General features: G+C 37.3%; 1 protein-coding gene across 1 annotated transcript in view; it reads right to left on the bottom strand.

The window, feature by feature from the left end:
* MORC3 (MORC family CW-type zinc finger 3) overlaps positions 1-26,921 on the bottom strand; it is a 45,207-nt gene that overhangs the window by 8,994 nt on the left and 9,292 nt on the right. Inside the window, exons 3-14 of the mRNA XM_082393566.1 lie at positions 25,275-25,407; positions 24,133-24,348; positions 23,451-23,597; positions 21,646-21,793; positions 15,545-15,642; positions 10,160-10,264; positions 9,414-9,536; positions 9,233-9,307; positions 8,251-8,296; positions 6,301-6,467; positions 2,313-3,201; positions 848-1,002 (exon numbers count right to left, since the gene is read on the bottom strand). Of these exons, the coding sequence (XP_082249692.1) occupies positions 848-1,002; positions 2,313-3,201; positions 6,301-6,467; positions 8,251-8,296; positions 9,233-9,307; positions 9,414-9,536; positions 10,160-10,264; positions 15,545-15,642; positions 21,646-21,793; positions 23,451-23,597; positions 24,133-24,348; positions 25,275-25,407 (2,302 nt within the window). The remainder of the gene's footprint in view (positions 1-847; positions 1,003-2,312; positions 3,202-6,300; positions 6,468-8,250; positions 8,297-9,232; positions 9,308-9,413; positions 9,537-10,159; positions 10,265-15,544; positions 15,643-21,645; positions 21,794-23,450; positions 23,598-24,132; positions 24,349-25,274; positions 25,408-26,921) is intronic.

Raw genomic sequence — 26,921 nt, forward strand, 5'->3', positions numbered from 1 at the left:
CATGCTTATATGTACTGATCTATTCATTCTATTTCCATGAATAGATTTAACGAAATCCTTTAAAACCTTAAGCTAAAAAACTAAGTCATAATATAATTAATGTCAAGTAAGGATGGTAAATTATTTCTCAACAATAGTACATTTTAGGTATCAAGTTTTATCATATTAGCAGGAAGAGTTGCACAATTTTTAATGACTATTTTTGTGTGTTTTTTTTTTCTCTCTTGAATGGTTATCAACAGACCACCAACACTGTCAGAACCCCAAGCCCATTTAATATCTTACTGAGAGAGGGTAATCATTCATTTACTGTTTTCTTATTTTCACAGAACTTCTTCCTAATTAATCACCTGTAATTAGGAATCACCTGTAATGGCAATTTTTAGTAATTTTTTGATTTCCTAAAAGTTAAAATTGGGGAAGGAATGTAGTAAAATGAGGTAGCAAACCATAAAGAAATGGTGCCAAGTACAGAAATTAAAGAAATCAAGGTGAAAAAGTAAGTTTCATGAAATAGACCCTTGTCTTCTAGTCACTGCCTAATTCAGCCCATCCTTCAATATCTGGCTCAATTTTCACTTTTTCCCAAAAAACATTCCAAACCACTCTGACCAATCAGAGCTTAATTCCTTTGAAATTCCTATTTCATTTAAGTTCACAAAATTGTTAGTTCCTTGAAGGGAAGAATGATGACACGTACTTCTTTTGTATCTCTGTCTATCATAATGTTGGGATCACAGCAGCCAATAACTTCTTTTGCTAGAACAATCTGTTTGATGTGCACTAGCAAATAAGTATCATGTTAACCAGAACTGCAGCCCTAGCCAAATGCCTCATTTCATGTTACCTTTCCCCATCAGTATAATTTACAGACTCCTCCATGTTACTTGATGTTGACACATCTCCAATTTGTCGACTTGTAGATTTTAATTGTTCGATTTCAGTTTTCAGTTCTTCACACTGCAAACGGATTTGCGATTTTTCCATTTCCAATAATTCAACCTGACAAAAAATTAATTAATTTTATAACTGTACAATTTAAAAATACTAATGTCAAAGTGCAAATTTAAGAAATGTACAAAATCCTGCTTGATGAAAATTACCATCAAAAAATTAGGACACCTCCCCCCTCCAAAAAGAAAACCAACAAAACACACACAAAAAACAATAGCTTTATATAAATAAAGCTTCATTTGTTTAGTTTCAGCTCTGTATCTTTTTATATTAGAAGAATGCAAAATGTCAATTAAAGCATGACTAAAAACAAATGGGACCTAAAAACTGAAAAACCAAGATAAAAATGCCCAAATTATGTTGAGGTCATAGTGACTTTCATTTCTTGCACACCCACCAGCAGTTAAGTTACAACAGAAAACTTATAGTTTTTTATGTATTTTGTCATCTAGCTCCTGAGCCAACACATCAAGCGGAATGTCTGAATGAGCAGTTATGTCGGCAGTATTTCCAGGAAGAAGGGGCAATTCGGTACCATACTGTCGTTTCCAAATTCCTTTTAGCAGAGAAACTCTCCTTTCAAACACCATGTAAATATAATACGTAAAATATTTTTCAAAGGAGCTACCCAAATTTGAACTGGGGGCTCCTCCTTCCTCAGTAAAAGAACCCCAAATAAAGACTACATTTCCAAGGCATCCACTGGCCAGGTGACTAAGTTCTGACAGATGGCATATAAGCAGCTTTCAGAAACTGCACTCCTTCTCTTTCCTGTTGCCTGGAATGCAGATATATGTTGGCTGGACCTGAAGAGCCATCTCAGACCACAAGCGCAGGTTGAGAAGCAAAGCAACGATGCAGAAGGAGCCTGTGTCTCTGACGACTGTGCAGCTGCTACTGTTACGTGGGGTTTTACTTCACCTTCAAAGGAACCTAATCATAACTAATACAGGGTACCTCGATAAAATGAGGTATTGTCATCTACCCTGTGTGGTTATTTTCAGGCTTATTAATAGCGGACGTAGAACTCCCGGCATGTTAGTAACTGAGCGTCTCAGTGGGAATGAGCAGGACGATCCCTCACTGCAGAGCAGTGTCCTGCGCACTACAGGACATTTACCAGACCTGGTTCCCACCCATTCAATTCCAACAATGCCCATCCCTTCAAGACATTTAAGAACCGAAACTGCCCTACACATTTCCATATGCCCCCAGAAGGACCACTCCCAGTTGAGAACCAGTGGAGTCGGTAAATGGAAATATGATTAAGTGATTTATGCCCATCTAGCAACTGGCAGTTAAGCTTTAGATGCCCCTGGACTCCCACGGCTCTCACTACGCTGAATGACGTAACTCACCTCACTTTTATACTGGTCCCTCTCAACAGTGCATTTGTCCAGCTGTCTAAATACATCATCAAGCTGCACAACCATCTCATCCATTTCACTTTTACTCTCGCTACTGGAACACTGGCCGCATTCAGCCTTTGCATGTCGCTGCGCACTACGCTGTTTTTTCAGCCTTTCTATTTCTTCCAAAGCTTGCCGATACTGACATACCATATGGTCTGGGCTTTCAGATTTGCCATTAATACTTTCAAGTAAAAATACAGCATCAGTTTCAGTAGACTGATGGCAAGTTTCCTTCTTCACGTATTTGTCATTCATTTCCAGTATCCTCTGCTGTAACACTTTGATTTGGTCAGTAAACATGTGGCACTGTCTTTTATAATTTTCTTTTTCTTGGGTGACAAGAAGCAGCTCATTTCTTAGTTCATTTAATTGGCAACCAGCATCACCAGCAGATTTATCAAAGATTTCCTGGGTTTCATGCGTCTTTCCTTCAGTTTCCACACAGGATGGCAGTTTGGCTGTGTCATTTCTCACATCTATCTCATCTTCAATAGTTTCTTCCTTTTTAACGACTAAACTTGGTACTTCAGTCTGGGTGGCTGCAGTGGTTCCCTGATTGCACCTGGATGATGAGGTGCCTGTTGAACTAGCCTGGCCACACGGTTCATTATCACCCACAGGCTCCACCTGAACACCGCTTTGCTCCATGTGACTCTGTCGCAATTTCACTTCAATATCATCGTCTACTGCAGGCTTGGGAGTACTGTTTTCTTCTAAGATGATGACATCTTCATCATCATCATCATCTTTATAAGAATTTTCAAATGCTGGATTACTCAATCTGCGATTCTTTGCATTCAAAATTGAGGAACGAGTAGAGAGTCTCCGTTTCAGGCTGGAAAAAATTTTATATATGAAATATAAGATTATAAAATGTAGATATGGAAAAAATAGACGACCTTGAAGTAATCTAACTATCTTGGAATTCTAAGAAATGCCCATGTTCATTTTTTTAAAAAATGATATATTACACAGTACTGCCCAATGATTTAATGAAGTAGAGATTATTTTCTCCTTTTACAGATAAGGAAACAACTATTGAGACCTCTTTTTAAAAGTACCACATCCTTATACTGCCAAATATCTCTTCGTTTGATGTCTTCTGGCATTTCAATGTAACATGTCTGAACAGAATGCCACCACCCACCCCAGGGCAGCTCTCTGAATTCCAGAGCTCAGTGAATGACACTGCCATTCCCGTTTGCCCATCATAATTTTTATCAACATTCAGTGATCAAAGGTGAACCACAAAGTAAACCAGCATGCCCTATCCTTTCATGGAAAACAATTTCCCCTGCATTAAAAATTGCCTCATTTTCTTCATTTGCTTAGTTTTCTGTGAATTTATCACCAATTGATTACTTTTTGCCTCACTTAGAGGGATATTTGTACTGATTTGCTATTTGGGCCTTATGTGTTAAGACCTCATCTCTCAAGAAGGATTTTCCCCTTTCTTAGGCTTACTCTCTCATATGGAGGGAGAGGGCATAATCTCTAATAAAATCTTGAGAAAGGGTACATATGACATAAAGAAATGTGAAATTTTGCATGGTGAAAATATCTTTATTCACACCTCTCAAGTTCACTGCTGGCTTGAAAAATATAGACTTCCAGGTTGGGAATTACTTTCTCAAAACTTTAAAAGCATCAATCCATTGTTATCTACCATTCATTGTTCCTGCCATTCTGATTCCTGATCTTTCGAATACAGCCTGTGTTTTTCCTCTCTGAGATATTTCTTACCTTTTCCAGCCACTATGCTGTGTATTTAGTGGCAATTAAGTCTTTCTTATATAATTTCCCCCCCCTTTGTTCTCTGATTTCCCACTCTGAAATGTCCTTATTCAGATGTTGGCCCCTCCAGTACGTCATCTCTTCTTTTTTCTATCTTCCAACCATTTATCTTTTCGTTCTAGGAGATCTTTCTGTTAAACATCTACCCACCTCTCAATAAATTTCACATGGTTTCTTCTACTCCCTTTGTTTCAGTTTTGTACATCTGGGGATCCTTGGCTATACTTCTATTTCAGACTAGAAGCAGTGAGGTCTGGGCATGTGAAGGATGCTCAGGCTGTCATCATCTTCTAGAGCTTTTCTCTTGGGAGCCCAGTGAGGGAAGGAAGGGAGGGGGATTGCTTGCCATTCAGTATTCAAACTTTCCCTTACTTCTTCTGTTTCCAAAACAGTGGCTCACCCACATCTTCAGCAGTAGAAACTGCTCCAGAAAGTAAACTCCCTCCCTTCTGACAGAGGAAGAGAAGCAGCACTGCTGGACTTCGCAGGCTGGAAAGAGGTCTAGGGAACTACTCTTCCTTAAACTTTCATACAAGCTTCCTGTTCTCACCCCTATTTTCCACCTTCAGAAGTTCCCAATGCTTCCAAGTTCTGAGACTGTCTAGGGATCAATGGAGTTAAGCATTTAATTGGAAGTTGTCCTATTATTTTTCTTACCAGGCCAATTCCTATTTGTCTCTCTCAAGACTTAGTTTAGGTACACCTTTCCACAGACTTTGGCTCTATGAATTTAAGAATAAATACAGGCTTTAAAAATTAATGAAGGGGACTTCCCTGGTGGTCCAGTGGTAAAGAATCCTCCTTCCAATGCAGGGGACGCTGGTTCGATCCCCGGTCGGGGAACTAAGATCCCACATGCCGCGGGGCAACTAAACCCACACACCACGACTACTGAGCCCCCGTGCCTCAACTAGAGAGCCTGCGTGCTGCAAACTATAGAGCCCACGTGCTCTGGAGCCCACACCACAACAAAGAGAGAAAACCCACATGCCACAACTAGAGAGAAGCCCACGCACAGCAGCAAAGAGCCCGCGTGCTGCAACTAAGACCCGACACAGCCAAAAATAAAATAAATAAATAAACATTTTTAAAAAATTTAATGAAAAATTTTACTCTATTCTCTTCTTCCATTTTGATGGCAGTCACGTCCGAAATTAAATTCCATTATCGCGTCTGTAACATTACAAATTTTACTTTTTCTTACTTTGTCTGGAACCATCTTTATGAAGAAAAGCCAACATTACAGGGACTAGTTAAAAAAAAATTCACACATGTTCTCAGTTAAGTAGCAATCCAGCCACAAAAGAAGACCTCAAAATGTAGGCTATAAACAGCAAACTATTTCAAAACATGCCCTCCCTGATGTATCTATGTGTGAAGACAATTTCTAATCTTTTCTGAATTTTCAAAAATCCTTTTAAGAATTTAATGAAGGCTACAAAACCTCTGGGAACACCTGGCCTCACTATTTCAGGGAATCTTGTTTCCATGTTTCTCTTTCAATAACAAATATCAGACGGAGTCAGTCTAATGTCCTAGTTCACTGGCAGCACGCCCCTTTTCACCTGTGTTCATTCTATCCCCGTTGAATGGGCCACCCGTGCAGAGTACTGCTTTCAGAATTTCAGGAACCAACCGAAGTACCACCTCATCTAAAGCCTTCCCTGACCATTCCAGTCAAAAGAGCTAACTGTTCAATTCATGTATCACTCACACCTTTCTTTCTCTTCCTTCTCCATCCACTCATCCGAAGTACACAGCATGTCATGGGCTCTGCTAAGAACTTATGGGTCACATTTGACATTACAGCGTTGTACTGTTAACTGCTTCAGGTTTTTCTTTACTCAGATACTGATAATCTTAAAAGCAGGAATTTTCATACTATACAGAATTTCAAAGAGGTGACAATTTGATCAATCTCCACAATAAAAACAATTAATATTCTTTTAATTGATTTAAACAGGTAACGTAAGTGGGGTGGGGGTAAGTTCAGACAATGAAAGCAAAGTAACTTGTCCTTAAGGCTTTTCACATGCATGTAAACTACACTTTCTTAGAAGTGTATTACTGCATTGAAGTGTCAAGTAAAGGCTGTTTAATATTCATTCCCCAAATGGAAAAACACATTTTAGCCACTGACCTGTTATTCTCAGGTTCAGACTGGGGTGAACCTCGATGATTATTTATAAGTCTCGTTGCGTAAGTATTTGCCGCTTCTGAAAGATGTCCTCTTGCAACATTTTCCTTAATGGGAGGAAAGCTTTGACTTGACACAGGAGTTGTTGGAAACAAGAGTTCAGCAGGAATCTGTTGAAGGCAAAAAAAACTGATCTTAAAGAAATTTTTAAAGTGTATCATGTTCCAAACACAAGATATTCTTTCCCCTTTCCCCCATCCCAGAAGGCACTGAGAACTATCCTAACCACATGAACTCCTTGTGCTATACCAGACCAGGGAGTGACAAACAACAGGCCAAAGAGCCAAATCCAGCCTGCAAGTGAGCTAGGAATGGTTTTACATTTTTAAAGGCATGAACAAAACAACAAAACAAAGAAAGAACATGACAGAGAGACTGTATATGGTCCACAAAGCCTAAAATATTTACTATCTGGCCTTCTACTGAAAGATCTGCTGACCTCGGACTATATAGAACGTATAGAGATATAATAAAAACTTATTTTTCTAAGAGAAAGAAATTGAGGATAAAGTCACAAAGACACTGCCTTTAAAAACCAAAGTAAGCCCACTATTCTTTTTCTCCCAGTTCTGTTCTCACCCTCAAACCCTCAGCCTTTATACAAGAAAACATTTCAATGTAATGATAAGCACACATACACAACTGCAGCAGACCACAACTTCTGATACAAGAAGTACAACTGCCTATTTATACACTCAGAAAAAGCTCAACACCATTAAGCATTAAGAAAGATAGGGGGTATGGAAGGACTTCCCTGGTGGCACAGTGGTTAAGACTCCACGCTCCTGATGCAGGGCACCTGGGTTCGATCCCTGGTCAGGGAACCAGATCCCAAATGCATGCTGCAACTAAGAGTTCGCATGCCACAACTAAGGAGCCGGCAAGGCACAACTAAGGAGCACGCCTGCTGCAACTAAGACCTGGCCCAACCAAATAAATAAAATAAAATATATACATTTAAAAAAAGACAGGGGTATAGATTAAGAAATAAAAACTACTATGTATAAAATAGATATGGACTTCCCTGGTAGCACAGTGGTTAAGAATCCACCTGCTAATGCAGGAGACACGGGTTCAAGCCCTGGCCAGGGAAGATCCCACATGCCGCGGAGCAACTAAGCTTGTGTGCCACAACTACTGAGCCTGAGCTCTAGAGCCCTCGAGCCACAACTACTGAGCCCATGTGCCACAACTACTGAGCACACGTGCTGCAACTACTGAAGCCCACGCACCTAGAGGCCATGCTCTGCAACAACAGAAGCCACTGCAATGAGAAGGCCGCACACCGCAACGAAGTGTAGCCCCCGCTCACTGCAACCAGAGAAAGCCCGCGCACAGCAACGAAGGCCCAACACAGCCATACATACATACATAAATACGTAAATAAATAAATAAATGCAACAAGGATGTATTGTACAGCACAGGAAATTATAGCCATTATTTTGTAATAACTTTTATTGGAGTATTATCTGTAAAAATTCTGAATCACTATGTTGTACACCTGAAACTAATATAATATTGTAAATCAACCGTACACTATGGTTGAAGGGTCAACACTATAGCTTTGGTCCAGGTTAGTACTAGCATGTGGCTCCCTGGGTCTTCCTATGAACTTTTCCTTGACTGTCTACCTAACAATAAGATTCTTAAAAGAATATCTGCCTTTCCTCAGAAGATGCCCAACTGAATAATAAAATTGAGAAGTTTGAGTGAAGTTGTGGGTTAGAAGTCAGTATTGGGAAAGAGGGTAAGAAGGGGTACAAGAGAAGAGAAATGTGAACTGAATGAACGAGATTGCTTCAATTTGTTATGTAACTCCTAAGCTTAAAATTGAGTATTAAATTAATCACAACACAATACAAGACACAGCTATAAAATGGAAGGCCTAATTACCCGAGGGATTGCTTCTGGTTGTCTGATCCTGAATTTTTCCTTGTCTCTTAAAAAAAAAAAAAAAAAAAAAAAGAGAGAGGAAAGAAAAAGAAAAATGTATTTAAATTTACTTCATTATGATTTTTCAATTCTGTTTTCGAATGACATACTTGCCATTTCACTACTAAGTCAATAAGATAGGTACACTGAACTTTGCTTCAATTTTGTTATAATCAGTGGTAAGCCCTCAGGCAGGGAAGTACTTTCCACCTCTTATCTCAGCAACACCCTAATGTCTTCCACTCCTGCTACTGGACTTATCTTTATGAACAGTGCACTATAAATCAAAACCACCCAGAAGATCTTCATCAACTCAGCCTTCCGTGTGCAGTACATAAGCCTAACGTTCACCATGGTTCACTATCGTTCCCCAGCTTCTCTCTCCCACCTCTATTTTCCATTATCCCCATTCACGTATTTACTGTAGTTAAGCTGAACAAACTATTGCTTCCTACCCAACAAATCCTACCTTTCCTTCAAGGCCTATTACAAAAATGTCCTTCATGAATTTTCCTGATCCATTTCCCCATCCCCAACCAGAAGTAATTTCTCCTTATGCGCTTCCTCACAGGACTGGATCATGCCTTTTACGGGAGTCGTCAACTTCAAATTGGTAATACACACATCTCACTTTCCCCGTTAGACTATGAGCTCATAAAGGGCAGTATTCACTTTTGATTCATTGGTGTATAGTCCAAAAGCACAAAACTATACTGCATATTCAAAGTATCTTGTAGATAGGACAGCAATAAACAGCAGGCATCCACAGTATAAACTTTAAAAGCACTTGATGTTATGCACTCCGCATCATATCTTTTTTTTTGGACTCAATCTTTTTTGGCTATACTGCTTTATCTTGGAGAAATATCAACTAATGCTGCAGACACACCACTGTTGATGATCTGGGTATTATTTTCCCATCATACATTAATATAACACTCACTTCTTTTTGTAGGTTTTTTCATAAGTGGGATGCACCAAATCTTCATCTTCAGGTTCTTCTGGAACATCACAATTTCTAGTCAGAAAAATCACATGGGAATAACACGTCACCAGCGCCTATTCATACACCTTGAACAGTACTTTCTGCCTTTCCAAAAAGGCTACTACCAACTATATGGTACCTGAACTGTGGGTCAGGGTTATTGGAGCAATACCATTTTTCTGGAAGTTGATCTATCCCATCTGGTAATTTTCGCCACTTTAGACAGGAATCACATTGAACCCATGTCTGATCAGGACGTTTCCTGTAACAAAATAGCAACTAAATATTAGCATGGAAATATGGATCTAAGTACTTCACTAGACTTTCCACATCATTTCTACCACAGAATGCCCCTATTATTTAATTCTGTCCCTGAAAATTCTGGAACATTTGACAGTGAGTTAAGATTTTAAAAACAACAATTTTGGCTACCACTGAAGGTTAAAAGTGACAGACCAATTTAAACAAAGTGACTTAGTCTTGTTTAATAGCATACTATTACATTTTTTCTATAATAAAAACTAAAAAACTTAGAAAATACTACAAATGCCTTGCCCTGAAATTTATGTTAAGTTAGCATCTGCAGTGTCAAATCTAATATACTTACTAGCACAATAAACCATTCAAAGTACAGAAAATAGGCAAGTTGTATTATTGTAATTTATGCAATTTTTATAACTGTATTACATTTTACCCTCTATTATAGCACAGTTCTGAATAACTTAAATGTATATATTCTTTTAGTTTATAAAAGGCTTTCGAGTTATGGGATTTATTTCTTACTATGGATTAGATTCAAAAGTTTATGAACATTGTAAAATCGCCATGCCCTCCAATATCACATCTTGATATTATAGTCACTTATTATTTTTTAAATGTACTTACTGTATATCTTCAACCAGCAAAGTCAGAGGATATTCTGCATTTTTCTTCACTTTCATTTCATTCCAGTAATCATTGAGCTTATCTCCTAGTGCTGTTATTGTAAGCCTTAAAAAAAAAAGTAAATTATAAAATCAATTCAAGAAAAAAAAAAAGATAAAGATTAAATCTTTGACAAACAGAGAAAGCATAAACAACCTGGTACTGATCATGTGAACACAGGGGGAGGGGCCTCCAAAAGGCATAGTTAAGAACACTTAAAGTAATGGCAATTTTCTCTAAGGATGTAGATAAGTTCATAGAACAGAGCCAGGACCATCTAGGAATAAGACAGACAATACTAACACTTTGGGTCCTCTGTTGAGGAAGTGTGTTGCAGACCAGCTACTGGGAGAACCACAGGCTTTCTGAATTTCACCCCAACCAACAAACTTACAAGCTTCAATGCAAACCAGAATGCAGCTGTTTGCTTTATGAAAGTATGCAACCATTACCAGCAAGTATAATTCAAAATAGCTTCTGTCCCACAATTAAGACTTTCACTTTTCCCACAATAAGGTGTCAGTAAAAAAGCAAATCAACAGGACCTACTGAGATAAACATGACTACGGCCATAATTGAATAATCATTTGTTAATGAGTTAAGTATCTACTGTGCCAGGACTGTCTGCACACACAAGATACAGTCAGTGTAACATCTTAAATTCAAAACAGACAATGTGATCCCTATCAAATTACCCATGACGTTTTTCACAGAACTAGAACAAATAATCCTAAAATTTATATGGAACCACAAAAGACCCAGAATTGCCAAAGCAATCCTGAAAAAAAAAAAGAAAAAAGCTGGAGGCACAACCCTTCTGGACTTCAGAAAATACTACAAGGCTACAGCAATAAAAAGTGTGCTACTGGCACAAAAACAGACATATAGATCAATGGAACAGAACAGAGAGCCCAGAAATAAACTCACACACCTACAGTCAATTAATCTTTGACAAAGGAGGCAAGAATATACAATGGAGAAAAGACAGTCTCTTCAGCAAGTGGTGTTGGGAAAGCTGGAAAGTCGCATGTAAATCAATCAAGTTAGAACATTCCCTCATACCACACACAAAAATAAACTCAAAATGGCTTAAAGACTTTAATATAAGACATGACACCATGAGACACCTAGAAGAGAACACAGGCAAAACACTGACATAAATCGTAACAATGTTTTCTTAGGTCAGTCTCTCAAGGCAAGGGAAAAAAAAAAAGCAAAAATAAACAAATGGGATCTAATCAAACTCACAAGCTTTTGCACAGCAAAGAAAACAAAAAGACAACCTACGGAATGTGAGAAAATATTTGCAAAGGATACAACTGCCAAGGGCTTAATTTCTAAAATATACAAACAGCTCATACAACTCCATAACAAAAAAACAACCCAATCAAAAATTGGGCAGAAGATCTAAATATACATTTTCCCAAAGAAAACATACAGATGGCCAACAGGTACATGAAAAGATACTCATCATCACTAATTATCAGAGAAATGAAAATCAAAAAGACAGTGAGGCATCACCTCACGCCGGTCAGAATGGCCACCATCAAAAAGTGTACAAATAATAAATGCTGGAGAGGGTGTGGAGAAAAGCAAACCCTCCTACACTGCTGCTGGGAATGTAAATTGGTGGAAGCACTGTGAAAAACAGTATGGAGGTTCCTTAAAAAACTAAAAATAGAGTTACCATATGATCCAGCAGCACCACTCTTGGGCATATATCTAGAGAAACCTATAATTCATAAAGATAGGGCTTCCCTGGTGGCGCAGTGATTAAGAATCTGCCTGTCAATGCTGGGGACACGGGTTCGAGCCCTGGTCTGGGAAGATCCCACATGCCACGGAGCAACTAAGCCCGTGCACCACAACTACTGAAGCCCGCGCGCCTAGAGCCCGTGCTCCGCAACAAGAGAAGCCACCACAATGAAAAGCCTGCGCACCGCAATGAAGAGTAGCCTCTGCTCGCCGCATCTAGAGAAAGCCCACGCGCAGCAACAAAGACCCAATGCAGCCAAAAAAAAAATTAATTAATTAAAAAAATTTTTTAAATAAACAAATAAAAATCAAGACTTAAATTCTGTACTGACAGGTTAATATTAGATATATCTATCCCCATTCATTATCTCTATTTTTCCCCACCAGGAAGCCCCACTATCACAACATATAAACATCCAAATAAGAATGTATCATCTCCCCTCCCAAATATGGTTCTCCTTTCATATCACTTTTTCAGTTCTTCCTCGTCTCCTTTTCTTATCACCTTTATTCCTCAATCCATGAGACTGCACCCATTTCTGTTGAAAATATACCTAGGAGTGGAACTGCGGGGTCATAGGGATGGGCACTGATGTTCAGCTTTACTCAACAGTCTAGTAACTTTCAAAGATGATCAACAATTTTCACACCCAACAGCACGTACAGGAGTACCAACTGCCCTACATCTTACCAACATTTGCTATATCTTATTCATTTTAGATAATTTTTCCATCTTGATCTAATATATCAATACTTTTTGCATCTTGTTACAAAAAAACCCACCTAAATTAAAGGTTATGAAACTATTCTTGTTTTCATTTCATTTTTGCCTTTCTCATTTAGGCTTAAAATCCATCTGGAATTGATTTTTTGCTTCATATAAGAAGGAGAAGTTAATGTTCATTTTGTTCATACAGGTAGTTGAACCATCATTTTTAGAAAGATGATCATTTTCCTACTACACCTTTGTCATAAATCAGCTGACCATATGTATAAAAAGCAGGGATTTGTTTCTGGCTTCTCTATTCTATTTCACTAGACTATTTCTTCATTAATACCACTCTTTCACTACAGCTTTTTAAGTACTGATATTTAGTAGTATGAGTCCTCTTGATTTGTTGTTCTTTGTCTTAACTATCTTTGGTCTTCTGACTTTCCACATAAAGTTTAAATTAAGCTTGTTAACATACACACACACCTGCTGGGATTTTTTTTTAACCTGGAATTGTATTTAATTACTTTGGAGAAAAAAATGACATTTTATAATATTCAGCCTACCAACTCCTGAACCTGGTATACCTATTTATTCAGATTTGAAATTTCACTCCACAATGTTTTATAGTTTTTAGTGTGTTGAGGTCTTTGCATATTTTTACTCCAAAGCACTTGCTTTTTTGATGTTATTATGTGTAAAATTTTTTTGAATCTCATGGTTGTTTCTTTTTTTTTTTTTTTGCTGGTAAACAAACTTCTGAATACTTCTTATCTAGCAATCTTAGACTCTGTATTACATTGCAGATTATTTTGGACTTTCTATATACTTGATACTGTCACCTACAGAAAATTATTTATTCCTTTCCAACCCTTATACTTTCATTTCTTTCTTTTTTGCCTTATTTGTTCTGGTTATTTCCTCAAGAACAATGGTGAATAGCTGATAACCTTATCTTACTCCCACTCTTAAGGGGAAAACTGTCAATAATTCACCATTAGGAACTGCTGTTTTTTTGCTAAATAGTCAGTATTGCTAATATGCCCTTTCTATTAATGGTTTTGTAAGAGTTCCCTTTTTTCCTACATCACAAATTGATATTGTGGTTTCTCAAGTGCTTTTTCTGCACCTATGAAAATAACCATGAGATTTTTCTTTAACATCAATGTGATGAATTACATTGAATTTTGAATAGTAAAAACCACATGTGCCATCTTGGAATACAATCCACTTGGTTTTAACGTATTATTCTTTTTACAAGTCACTAAATGGTATCTGCTGTTTAATTAAGATTTTTATATCTTAATCATGAAAGAGTGACATAAATTTTCTTTCTTGTAATGCATTCGTGAGTTCACTACTAGTTATGTGGTGTCTTAAAACCTTTAATGATTGTGTAAGCTGGCGCCGCCATATCCTTAAATGTTTGAAAGTATGTGGGAAATTTTTAATTTGATTCAGTTTGAAAGGAAGGTGTCCATATCATCTAAAATGGTCTAAAATTGTTCATGCTACCCCTCTATGTTTTTCTGTCTGTAGATCTGTAGTAATGTCCTCCTTTTCCTTTCTGATATTGATGATTATTTTTTTCCTTAGTCTTGCCAGATGCTTATAGACTGTTAATCTTACCAAAGAACAAACTTTGGGCTTTTGATTGTGTCCATTATCAACTTATTGTCTTCCAGTTCCAAACAGGGGTTTTTTTGGTTCAGTTTTGTGATAATGGAGCTTGATCCTGTAAACATTCATCCTTTGCCAGCCTGAGGAATGTTACACTGGGTTAACGGGGCAATGAACCTACCAGGTGAGAACAGCAAGACACATGGCCTTCAGGTCTGGTGCTCCATTATTATTTGGCTGGAGCCCATGGCCTCCCAAAGGAGCTCCAGCTGTGCTTTCAGGCCACGCTCCTCCCTCCAGCAGCAGGAACCAGTTCCAGCATATACTCACACCCTTGGGCAAAGACAGGTCTCCTCTACAGAACAGCTCCAGCCCAAGCCCACCCACATCCCCTGGCAACAGCAGGCCATGTCTACAGACCCAGACTGGCCAGGCCTTCTGGCAAGCTTTTTGCCATGGCAGGTAGCCTGTTCCTGTGTTTGTTATGACCTCTACAAAGAGATCTGAATCTCCGACATCAGGGACCGGGGACCCTCTCCTAGTTCCTTTATTTTCTACTCTTTTTCAACCTAGAGGTAACACCTGCTGTTTTGTATCAGCTAGTTCTGGACATCTACCGTCCTCTTTTACCTCTCTGAGTGATCACCTTCTACTCCCTATATTTTCCCTGTTCAGATAACAGGGGTAGCTTCTGTCTCAGGACTATACTCTGAATATTTCTTGACTTTCTCAATTGTGTGTTTCCTAATTTGCTGATTTTGCTCTTTATCATTTCCCTCCTTCCACTCTGTTTTTATATGAAGTTTGCATTCTTCTTCATAATATACGCTCATTAGGACAACTGTTTGTGCTTCCTAAATTTACAAGTAAAATTGATGGTCGTACTTATTTTATGGCTTCTGATCACTCTTAAAAGATATGAGCATTTCTGTCTCAAGTACATAGGACTAAGTTATCTTAAAGTTCCCATCCAAGATCAACGTTTCTGGATTTTATATTACACAAAAAAAATGTTACCAAGAAAGCAGGAACTTCCTCTCTTCAGTACAAATCTCAAAAGTACTTCATCAGTAAAGACAGAGGAGAATATATTTCTATTTGTGACGGAGTAGAATACAATCCCCAGGGATGAGAAAATGATTACATGCGTTTTCTACGCAAGCTTCCCACAAAACAGAAAGAAATCCAGCTTAGAAAAAGTTATGAAAGTATTTCCAAAATAAATTGTAAGAAGGCAGTCATTTAAATAGGTAACATACCTGTATTCGTTAGTATAATCAAAATCTTGTTTATTATGAGTCGGCTTTAGGAAATAACAGTCTATAATCCCCACTACTCCAACACCCATGTTGTTTGCCTGAAAAATGAAACTGGCATTTTAAACATGAAACATGATGCTCCAAACAATTATCCCTTCACCAAGATTTAAGATCTGTATGAAACATTTTCCTATATTTTATCTCATGATTCTCATGACATTTAGATTGAAAAACAGTGTCTGGTAGGTAATTTACCTTTCTGGGAGCTAACTCCTAAACATGTAACAACAGCTTTCCTCCAAAACCACTTCCACTGTTATCAAGTATTCATGTAGACAAGTATTATCATTCCCGATTTTACACTAGGGAAAAAAGATCCCCTCTACTGGGATGCAATTTCTTAGCTACTAAAAACCACAACTAACTCCTTCCTGTATCCATAGTGCCTAGCAAAGGCTTTGGCACATAATATTCCGTAAGTTTGTTAGATAAAAATTAAAGACATTTATCCAAAGTTACACATTCAGTTGTTAATTGTGATGAAGTAAAAACTTTAATTCAACTGACCTAGGTTTTTTTTTAAACCTGCTAGCTAAAACACTGAACTCAAAGTATCTGAGTCATTTTCTGATTATCTACATGTGATTAACACATGTACTTTGTTCACGACTATAGCTGAGTCTAAGTATAAAGAGAAAAAGTGAAATATTGCCTTATGAGAATTTTCATAGATACAACTATAGACAAAACCATGGAAACCTAATCATAATGCTACTCCACTAAAAACCATCAGTGGTTCCTCATTTCGTACAACTTGTAAACCACAGAACCCTTCAATCTTAGTTCTTCTTCACCTCCTTTCTGGCCTCATCTTCCTCTCTCCCATTCCCCACTTACCACCTGGTCCAGGCATAATAACTCCCTTAATGATGCCATCCTCTCAGAAGCCTCTTTCTTTTCCTTTGCAGACATTCCTTTCTCTGTCTAGAAAGCTCTCGCCAGACTTTCCAAAACAGTAAATCAACTCAGTCTCATCTCAATCACCACTTTCTCCAAGAAGCCCTTTCTGCTGCTCCAAGGATATACCACATTCCCCTCATGAGAAAGAGCTCTGGGGCTTCCCTGGTGGCACAGTGGTTGAGAATCTGCCTGCTAATGCAGAGGACACGGGTTCAAGCCCTGGTCTGGGAAGATCCCAGATGCCACGGAGCAACTAGGCCCGTGAGCCACAACTACTGAGCCTGCGCGTCTGGAGCCTGTGCTCCGCAATGGGAGAGGCCGCAATAGTAAGAGGCCCGTGCACCGCGATGAAGAGTGGCCCCCGCTCACTGCAACTGGAGAAAGCCCTCGCACAGAAACGAAGACCCAACACAGCCAAAAATTAATTAATTAATTAATTTAAAAAGAAAAAAAAAAAAGAGCGAGCTCTGGGGGCATGTGCTGTACCTTTTCATCTTTTTATGCTGAGCATCTAGCGTGGAAAATCATACCAAGTGTTTAATAAATGTTTACTGAATCCAAATACTACGACCAGTCCATCTTCTGGTAAAGAAAAACATTAAAAGTTGGCTGTAGGGCTTCTCTGGTGGCACAGTGGTTAGGAATCCACCTGCCAATGCAGGGGACACAGGTTCCATCCCTGGTCCGGGAAGATCCCCCATGCCGTGGAGCAACTAAGCCCGTGTGCCACGACTACTGAGCCTGTGCGCCTAGAGCCCGTGCTCTGCAACGAGAAGCCACCGCAATGGGAAGCTCGCGCACAGCAACGAAGACCCAATGCAGCCAAAAATAAAATACATTTACTTAAAAAAAAAAAGTTGGCTGTAAAAGCTTATTTTTTACAAGGTTAAACTTAACCAGAAATTATATATAATGCAAATTTAACTGGGTTGGAAAAATGGATTATGTACCTTAAGTCAAACACTTGAGAAATAAGGCCTATTACCAAAAATACATTTCCAATTACCAGTGAAATTCAGAACTTTATAATTATACAGTATTTCTGGCAAAAATTACTATTCCAATTATAAATAAAACTTAGCATTTTAAATAAGTTATTGATACCTTGTATCATGGTTGTCATATTTCTGGATTTATTTTTCTAATTGAAATCAGTGGTTATAAAGAAGAGCCCAACAAAGTTCATTTACTTTTTAAAAAATTGAAATATAGTTGATTTACAATATTATATTAGTTTCAGATGTATGGCACAGTGATTCAATATTTTTATATACTCCATTTAAAATTATAAGATATTGGCTATATTCCCTGTGCTGTACAATATATCCTTGTAGCTCATTTATTTTATACATAGTAGTTTGTACCTCTTAATCCCCTACCCCTATCTCCCCCTGCCACCCTGCCCCCACTGGTAACCACCAGTTTGTTCTCCATGTCTGTGAGTCTGTTTCTGTTTTGTTACATTCATTCACTTTTTATTTTTTTGATTCCACACATAAGTGGTAACATACAGTACTTGTCTTTTCCTGACATATTATACTTCATTAAGCACACTATGTTCCAGGTCCATCCATGTTGTTGCAGAGAATTTAGAATGAAATAAAATGAACAGAAAATGAACATCACAGAATTGGAAAACAAAATATGCCTGGACTTAAAACCTTTAACAAAGCTGAATTTCAGAATTTATCACAAATTCTTAACACCCACCACATACACCAAAAAAATTTTCTGTGGAAACAGGTAAAGGATAAACAGATCAACATAGTGGGCAATGTTCACCATCCTAAATTAAATTCTACAACAATGGAAGTGGTTTAGGAGGAAAACTCTGATATATTCAGGAACTAACTCCAGAAAAGTAAATCACCTATCAGATACTATTTTTTAAGCTACTGAGTCAACAACTAATTAAAACCAATCAATTTTATTCTAGCATGAAAAAAAATCAAGGATCCTTTTCCAAGTGTAGAGAAAATATCTGCACCTGTGCCTGAAGTCTAAGGCGAGTTACTTATTAGCCCCAATTCCCTCACCTGTAAAACAGAGATAAAATGTTCTGTCCTCAAATTAAAAGTGTTCTAAGGTCAAGTGCCATACCAATGTTATTAAAAACACTGACATTTAAAAGTCATTAGGCAAAAAGCACATTATTTCACATCTGACCCGATGTTATCCTAACTTTTATAAAAGATACAGACATTTTCAGATATAAACTTACCCTTAACTGACATCCAACTTTTTCATAAGCTTTGATGAGTCTATTTCTGTGATACATCATTATCCCATAATGATCTTTATTTCTGCAGTTGAATCCAAAAGTAATTCTCACAGTTTTATTAGTCTTAAATGTTAAGGAAAATTCTGAACACACCACCTCACTCCCTTTAAACCACCCTTCCTATTTCATTATTTATTGAGTCCAACGGTGCAAAAAAGGGCAAAAGTTGGAGAGGATTAGACTCTATCAGGATAAAAGGAGAAAGGGGGAAGGGAAATACACTTGACTGATACCTATCTATATACAGCATCATAACAAGCAAAATAAAGGATACTAAAAATTTGGGTCGATAAATATCACGTTCAATGTAGGCAAGACTCTTCGAAACTAGCTGTGTCTTCACTTTCTGTCCACGCAAGATGATCTGCATTCGTGGCTTTAGATATAATATACTGCAGTAAGCCTGCAAAGACACACAATTATCTGTCCTTTCCAAATAATTATCTATGGATTTGTTCAACATTACTTACGCATGTATTTAAAAAGAAAGCTACTGCCTTGCTTTGATAAAAGATGTATTAACTCTTCAATAAAATACTATAGACTATAAAGGTGTATTAGTTAATATCTGAACACTTTTTATTAAAAACAAGCTCAATATACTGTAGCCAGTAAAAATGACATACAGAAAACAATCTACTGAACTACATAGATGTTGATATGTTAAGTGAAAAAAGTTAAAAAAACAGCACGTATAGTATCATTTCATTTTTAAAAAATGTTTCTGTGTACAAAAAGGACTATTTTCTGACTCTCCTGTCAAAACTATATATTGCTATTATAATTTTAAAAGCATCAATAAATTTTATTTGGGCAAAAATAAGCAAAATCTAATATAAACAAAAGGGACTATTATAAGCTTGAAAAGGAAAAAAATCATAAATAATGCACCAACATTTAAGCAGAGCAGACAAACAGCACTTTTTCCATATGAAGCTGTAAATATCAGCAGTCATCTAAATGTGTTTTCAAGTCTTTTTTTTTTTTCTTTCTTTTTTTTTTTGGCCGTGCTGAGGCTTGCGGGATCTTAGTTCCCTGACCAGGGATTGAACACGGGCCATGGCAGTGGAAGTGCCTAGTCCTAATCACTGGACCACCAGGGAATTCCCTAAACGTGTTTTCAATTCTTAATACGTGGAAGTTTAGATACCTTAGAATTGTGACCAAACTTTGCATCCTAAAACATGTTAAAATATGATCTCCTGTGCCTTCCTCCAAGCTATCAGAAATCTCTGAGGGAAATGAATTGAACAATTCAAGAAGGATATATGAAAAGTTCAACACAAACTAAAATTTGAACATTTCTCTTATTTTTTTTTCCTGACTCCTGATTTCAAAATTAGTGGTGTTTTGCCTGTTTATAAAATTCATTAATGATATTTTAAAACACTTTTTTCATGGTACACTAACATTATACCATCTGCTCTGGTTACCTCTGGATATTCTTGAGTTAAGATTTTCTTAACAACTAGGACATACTTCACTAACACACTGGGGTATATCAAGGAATAGTAATAGCTGCCATTGTAATTGCTAGAATCTCAGAAAAAATTTACATAGTATACTTGTAAACGTCAAATGAATCCTTAGCTTGGGGTTATGAAATAATTTTAGCACAAAAAAAGGGAAAAGGGGAATTCCCTGGTGGTCCAGCGGTTAGGACCACTCTCCCTGGTCGGGGAACTAAGATCCCACATGCCGCAGTGCAGCCAAGAAAAACAAAAAGGAGAAAAAAAAGGGAAAAGTTAGTATTATATGTCTTATCATAGTGACTAAGAAACTTAATATTCTTTGTTTTAATTTATTTATTTATTTTGGCTGCGTTGGGTCTTTGTTGCTGCGTGGGCTTTCGCCGGTTGCAGTGAGCGGGGGCTACTCTTTGTCGCGGTGCGCCGGCTTCTCATTGTGGTGGCTTCTCTTGTTGCGGAGCACGGGCTCTAGGCGTGCAGGCTCAGTAGCTGTGGCACACGAGCTCTAGAGCGCAGGCCCAGTAGTTGTGGCGCATGTTCTTAGTTGCTCCGCGGCATGTGGGATCTTCCCGGACCAGGGCTCGAACCCGTGTCCCCTGCGTTGGCAGGCAGATTCTTAACCACTGCGCCACCAGGGAAGCCCGAAACTTAATATTCTTATTATATCAACACTGTTATATTGAGATATTAATTCCTTCAATCTTAAAAACATTCTCATCTCTAAGGTCAAATCTCAAAGATATTTATCACAAAATTATATTAACGTGCATTATGTATAGGCTATACATAATTTATTGCTTTAGGGTATCAATAATGTGTGTGTGTTCTAGAGAATATTTTAAATTTTAAAAGACACACTCTGAATCTGGCGTTTTGATTGAATAAATCAATATGGCCATCACATAAGGATTCATTTGACGTTTACAAGTATACTATGTAATTTTTTCTGAGATTCTAGCAACTACAATGGCAGCTATTACTATTCCTTGATATACCCCAGTGTGTTAGTGAAGTATGTCCTAGTTGTTAAGAAAGTCTTAACTCAAGAATATCCAGAGGTAACCAGAGCAGATGGTATAATGTTAGTGTACCATGAAAAAAATGTTTTAAAATATCATTAATGAATTTTGCAAACTGATTCTAGTATTCCCAATTCAAATAATTAACCACACAGTGAAAGAACTTTTACAAGCACTGTTAAGTCCTGATGATTTCGCAATTAAAAAACTTTTCTAAGCAAATAAAACAAGCAGTGTGCACAAGACAAATTTAATAAACTGGTTCATGTCTGAGATACTTAGAGATTTCTGGCAGCATTTATAATACAAGTGGTTAACAATTTCCATTATTTGATGATATTCTCATTCCCACAAAGAGAGCTGAATACATACCCTCAGAGAATAGTCACTCTCAGGGGCAATTTGGTCCATCCTTTCTTGCTTCTTGTACCCTTTCTTCCCTGCTATCTCATCTAAATCTTCTGGAATTCTGATGTCATATTTATCCTTATCAAAATCAAACTCTGTTGCACTTTTGTAGCTGCAAAAATAATTTTTTTAAAAGAGCTAAATTTTAACTTCACCATAAGATAAGCAAGCAAATAACCTTTAGTTAGCAAAACAAAACACGAACATGTGGTGGGAGTTAAGGTCAGAGGAGTTGGAGGGAGGGAGGGAGAAAGGAAATCCAGAAGGTACAGAAAAGAACTGTATTCATTCACACATTGCCATTGGGAATGTCAAATGATAGAGACACATTCTGATAGTTTCTTAAAAAAATAAACATGCAACTACCATATGATTCAGCAATTACACTGCTGGGCATTTATCCCACAAAATGATGACCATACTCCCACAAAAACCTCTATGCACGTATTTTATAGCAGGGGTCTCCAGCCCCCTGGCCTGTTAGGAACCCGGCCGCACAGTAGGAGGTGTAAAGCTTCACCTGCTGCTCCCCATCACTGCATTACTGCCTGAACCCCACCCCTCGACCCTGTGAAAAAACTGTCTTCCATGAAACTGGACCCTGATGACAAAAAGGTTGGGAACCCCTGTTTTATAGCTCTATTTGTAATAACTGAAACTTGTAAACAACCAGATTGGTAAACACACTGTGGTCCATCCATATAATGCAATTACCACTCAGCAAGTAAGAGGAAGCAAACGGACACACACAAGAACCTGGATGAATCTTCAAAAAATTATGCCGAATGAAAAAAGCTAATCCCAAAAGGTTTCACACGGTATGATTCCAGTTACAGAATATTCTTGAAATGACAAAGTTATAGAAATGGAGAACATGTTAGAGGTTGCCAGGGTTTAAGGAAGGAGTGGGTGTGGATATAAAAGGGATCCTTGAGTTGATGAAATTGTCCTGTACCTTGACTGTATCAATGTCAGTATCAACAGTACTATTGTACTGTAGTGTTCCAAGATGTTATCATTGAGAGAAACTGGGTAAAGGGTACATGAGATTTCTTACAACTACATATGAATCTATAATTATCTCAAATTAAAAGTTAAAGAAAAAATGGTGGTGGGGATGGGAGGGGCAGGGAAGAAAGTAAGAAAAAGAAAATAAAAGAAAAAGGGAATACAGGTGGTCAGAAAAACACAAGAATTAAAGGATTTTAGTATTATCACTGTGCTTTATTCCTATGGTTCAACAGATCTTAGATCTCTCAATATCACACATTTACCCTAAATTTTAAAACTTTATTTGCAAAGGATTTTTATCCTCACAAAGACTTAGCAACACAGAAGTCTCACTTATATTATTTTTCTCAACAGATGCTAAATTGTGCTTAGCTTTATGTAATTAACCAAACAGACAAAGATTTCTCTAACTTACTCTAGTTGGGACTTGTTGGCTGGGCTTTTCGTTTCATTTCTTTTTTTTTTTTTTTTTTTTGAGGAGAGGGATGGTATAACCAAGAGCGAAAATAGAGTGCTATGGAGACAGAATGGCAGGGCTAGGACATTTATTTTTAGTGATATGAAATTATCTCAAATTGAAGCCAAAGTAGCCTCAATAAAATACCCTTGGAAAAACTAAATCATTAACTATGCCATAACATGAGGACCTTCCAATATATTTGCACTCTGTGTAACAAAGCATGAATGTAATGAAATTATTCCCGCACATGCAGTTTACTTCCCAAATGGTGAACAACTAGCTGAGGTCTACCGTTTACCTTCTGAGATTCCAAATGATGATCCTCGTCCCCTTCTTACCGATGATAGCTTTAAGTTCTGCCAGTAATTTCTGTTCCGTAGAAAATAGAGAATGTTCCAGAATTGCAGCAAGACTTGCTTTTGATTCTGTTAAATTAATTATCTGTTGTATATCCTAAGTTAAAGACTTAGACCAACGATGTATTTTTCACAATTACGATATGGAAACCAACTCAAACTAACTGAAAAACCATTTCCTAAATTATTTTCTAAATTTTAAAATGATAGTGTGATTTCAAATGAACACCAAGAAGGATAAGTATGCAGAAGTTTATTATTATTCCTACTTTAATTATTTCCAATATTTGAATGTTTATACAGAAGACATTTTCCTAAGGATATCTTGCTTTTCATGGTTTTTGGTGAAAATTTCAAGCTAGATCATAAGCTTATCAGACCACAAAAAGACTAAAATAAAGAAGCTTAACATAAAATGCAGTCGCCTTATGCTAAGGATTTCCATGACACAATTCCAACAGAGAACATAAAGGGACAAACATTTAGCCCAGATGTAGAGTAGAGGCAGTGGATAGGAACAAGAGCTAGAATGAACAAGAGCTAAACAAGAATCTGGAGGAGGGCAGAAGGATGGAATGGTTCAGATTATTTCCTCATAGTTTCAACTTCAAAATCAAAAGGATATGGTCTTTGTTGAATGCCACTATTGGGACAACAACATGTTCTGCTTTTATGACTTCCAAGTAGGTCTGAGACAAGAAGCCCACGCTCATGCTTTCTTCATTTTTGGTAAAAACCATTGCATCTTTACCCAAACGCATAGAACCTGACTTGAAGCCATTCCCATACAATCCAACTGGGACGTGACCATTCATGGTGACTTTGTCACTGAAGCCAAAGCTAAAAAGAAAAAAAAATTTAGTAAGTATGTATAATCTTCATTTATTTTAATTCAAAAACTGTAATACCAAGTAAAGTGCCTAAGTCTGAATGTTAGCCTCATCCTTCCTTGCTATATAATCTTGGGCAAATTACTTTTAATCTGTATTGATGTGTTTCCCTATCTCTGAAACAAAGGAAACCAAATCCACATTATAGGGATGTAAAGATTACACATACTAAAACCGGAGCTCATTGCCTGGCACATCCTAGCTAAATGGCTGAATTATAATTTAGGCTCCAGGGACCTTGAGATTTCACCCTATGAAATCTCTTCCTCTAAGTGTGAATGATTCTCTTGTTCTCAGCAAGCCTGTCGTACTGTGACTATTGATCGGGTGAACCTGCCTTTTTTATCAGTGTAAGGAGTATTTGAGAGACAGTAGAAAGGCCTCTGAGGCAAATCCTCCCTCTACCTCATACCTGTACTATGTATCTTAGCTTCTATTTCAGGCACATTTGGCTTCATCCTGACATCCTATTCTGTGACCCTAGAGCCCAAGCCCTTACGACTATGCTACTTCCTCATCCTCTGTGTCACTTTAAAATTACCAGTCCCCATTCCCCAAAGTGGTAAGTTTTATTGGAAACAGTAGCTAAAACTATTTCCACTAAAGCACAAACAACTGATGTCAATGTGCTACAACTCTAAAGGAATGGTGGAATTTTAGATAAGTCAGACATGGGGAGCGGGTGATGAGAATGGCAGGGACTGCTTAATAATCTAACAGCAGTAGAAAATGACGGACGACTTAAGAGAATAGAGCACACTGTGGGTATAGCATTTCATGTTTAAAAAACAAAAACTACAGGCTCTAAGTATGACACATGAAACATCTGAACCAGGTAAAAGCAATGATTTTAAGGAGTGTGACACTTTTACATACCTCAGCATTTTATGTAATTTGTCTGAAGTCATACCATTCCCATTATCAGTAAATGTCAGGCATATATGGTCATTTATCACTGTTTTGTCAATCCATATCTGTTTAGCATTCACATCAGGATCGTAAGCATTATCTGAGAAACGAAAGTTTTGCGAAATTTTGATTTTGCATTTTAAAGAAGAGCAATTAGTTCAGAACAACACTTTAACAAGCAACAGAATATATTTTAAGGAAAATTTAAAAGCTGAAATGTTTCGGAACTCCTAAGATTTGACCATTTGAAATTAAACTGTACTATGCTATATATTGTTCATTGACTATTACAGAATTAACTCTATCTAAAGCCCTCCATTTGTTATATAGAGAGCAGAGACTGGTACCCACTACACTGAAAAGGTGTAAAGCCAGAAGAATCACTGCACTGAAGAGATGATCAAGACAGGAAAGTCTTCTTCTGCCCAAAGAACTAGCCTAGCTATCACAAGGGAAACTGAGAGCTGCGTGTCAACAGCACTGCAAGTTAACATGGAAGGTCCACAACAGTTACTGAATAAATGAGAAAGCAGTATGCTAACCTATACACACAGATGAAGGTTTACTTCTACACAGTTCTTCAAATTGTAGCCCTTTTCAATCTAACAGAAGTTTCTGGTGGCTGGTACATTTTTCTCATCTCTGTACACCTCACCGTTTAACACCCTTGCCTAGCATACTTGTTTCTCTCAGAATAGGTAAGTAAGAGGAATATATCAAAGAAAAATGAAAAAATTTTCAACAGTAGTAATAATAAAATCAACTTGTGGAAAAAAAAAAAAAATCAACTTGTGAACTATCTAACATCTATCAGAATATCCCTAACTGACTAAAAATACCTTTGAGGTATATTTTGAAGTCTTCATTATAATATAAATAATGGTTCTCAAACTATCCTTCCGTAAGCCTTCAATTAAAATCAAATAATCTTTTTCATCAACTACCTTAGCTTCATAAAAAAACTTAAAAATTCGATACACCACAAAGAGCACCATGACTTTCAGTTGCCCTAACCCAAAGCTAGAGAAGCACTATGTATGAACAACCCCAGGCTACGTAGCTCCTCTGGGTTGCCATGAAAAAGAATGACCGTGAATAGTTGCAAAGTTATCTCATTTGCACTTCAGAGTCTACATCGGAACAGCACATGTTAGCTGAGAGACTCTGGAAAATCTAACTTCACCAAAGAAAAGAAGGGTTCTCAAATTTTCTTTCTTTTCTTTTCCTTGCACATCCAACATAGGACTCTTTCTTGATAATGAATCTAAAGTATATCTAAGAATTCCCAAGAATTCATGTGCATTAATTTTACCAAGAAATAAAAAACATGACCCATAATGCAAATCTGAACACAACCTTGCCTCTTTTCTCATGTTCATTAAAACACTTTTAAATATAATCCTATACCTTGATCATTCTATCTATTGGAAAAACCAAGAATTTATTATCACAAATCTAACATAATATAATCCTCCTAGTTACTAACACCAGAAAAATGAATCCACTGTTATAAATATTTTCCGACTATTAAAAAAAAACCATAATTCTCACTTTTTGGCAAAAGACGTATTTCTTTTAAAATGGACTAAAAATATTTTCAACATAAATGCTTTA

Source organism: Balaenoptera borealis (assembly GCF_965194805.1).
Source record: "Balaenoptera borealis genome assembly, chromosome: 5".
NCBI lineage: Eukaryota > Metazoa > Chordata > Mammalia > Artiodactyla > Balaenopteridae > Balaenoptera > Balaenoptera borealis.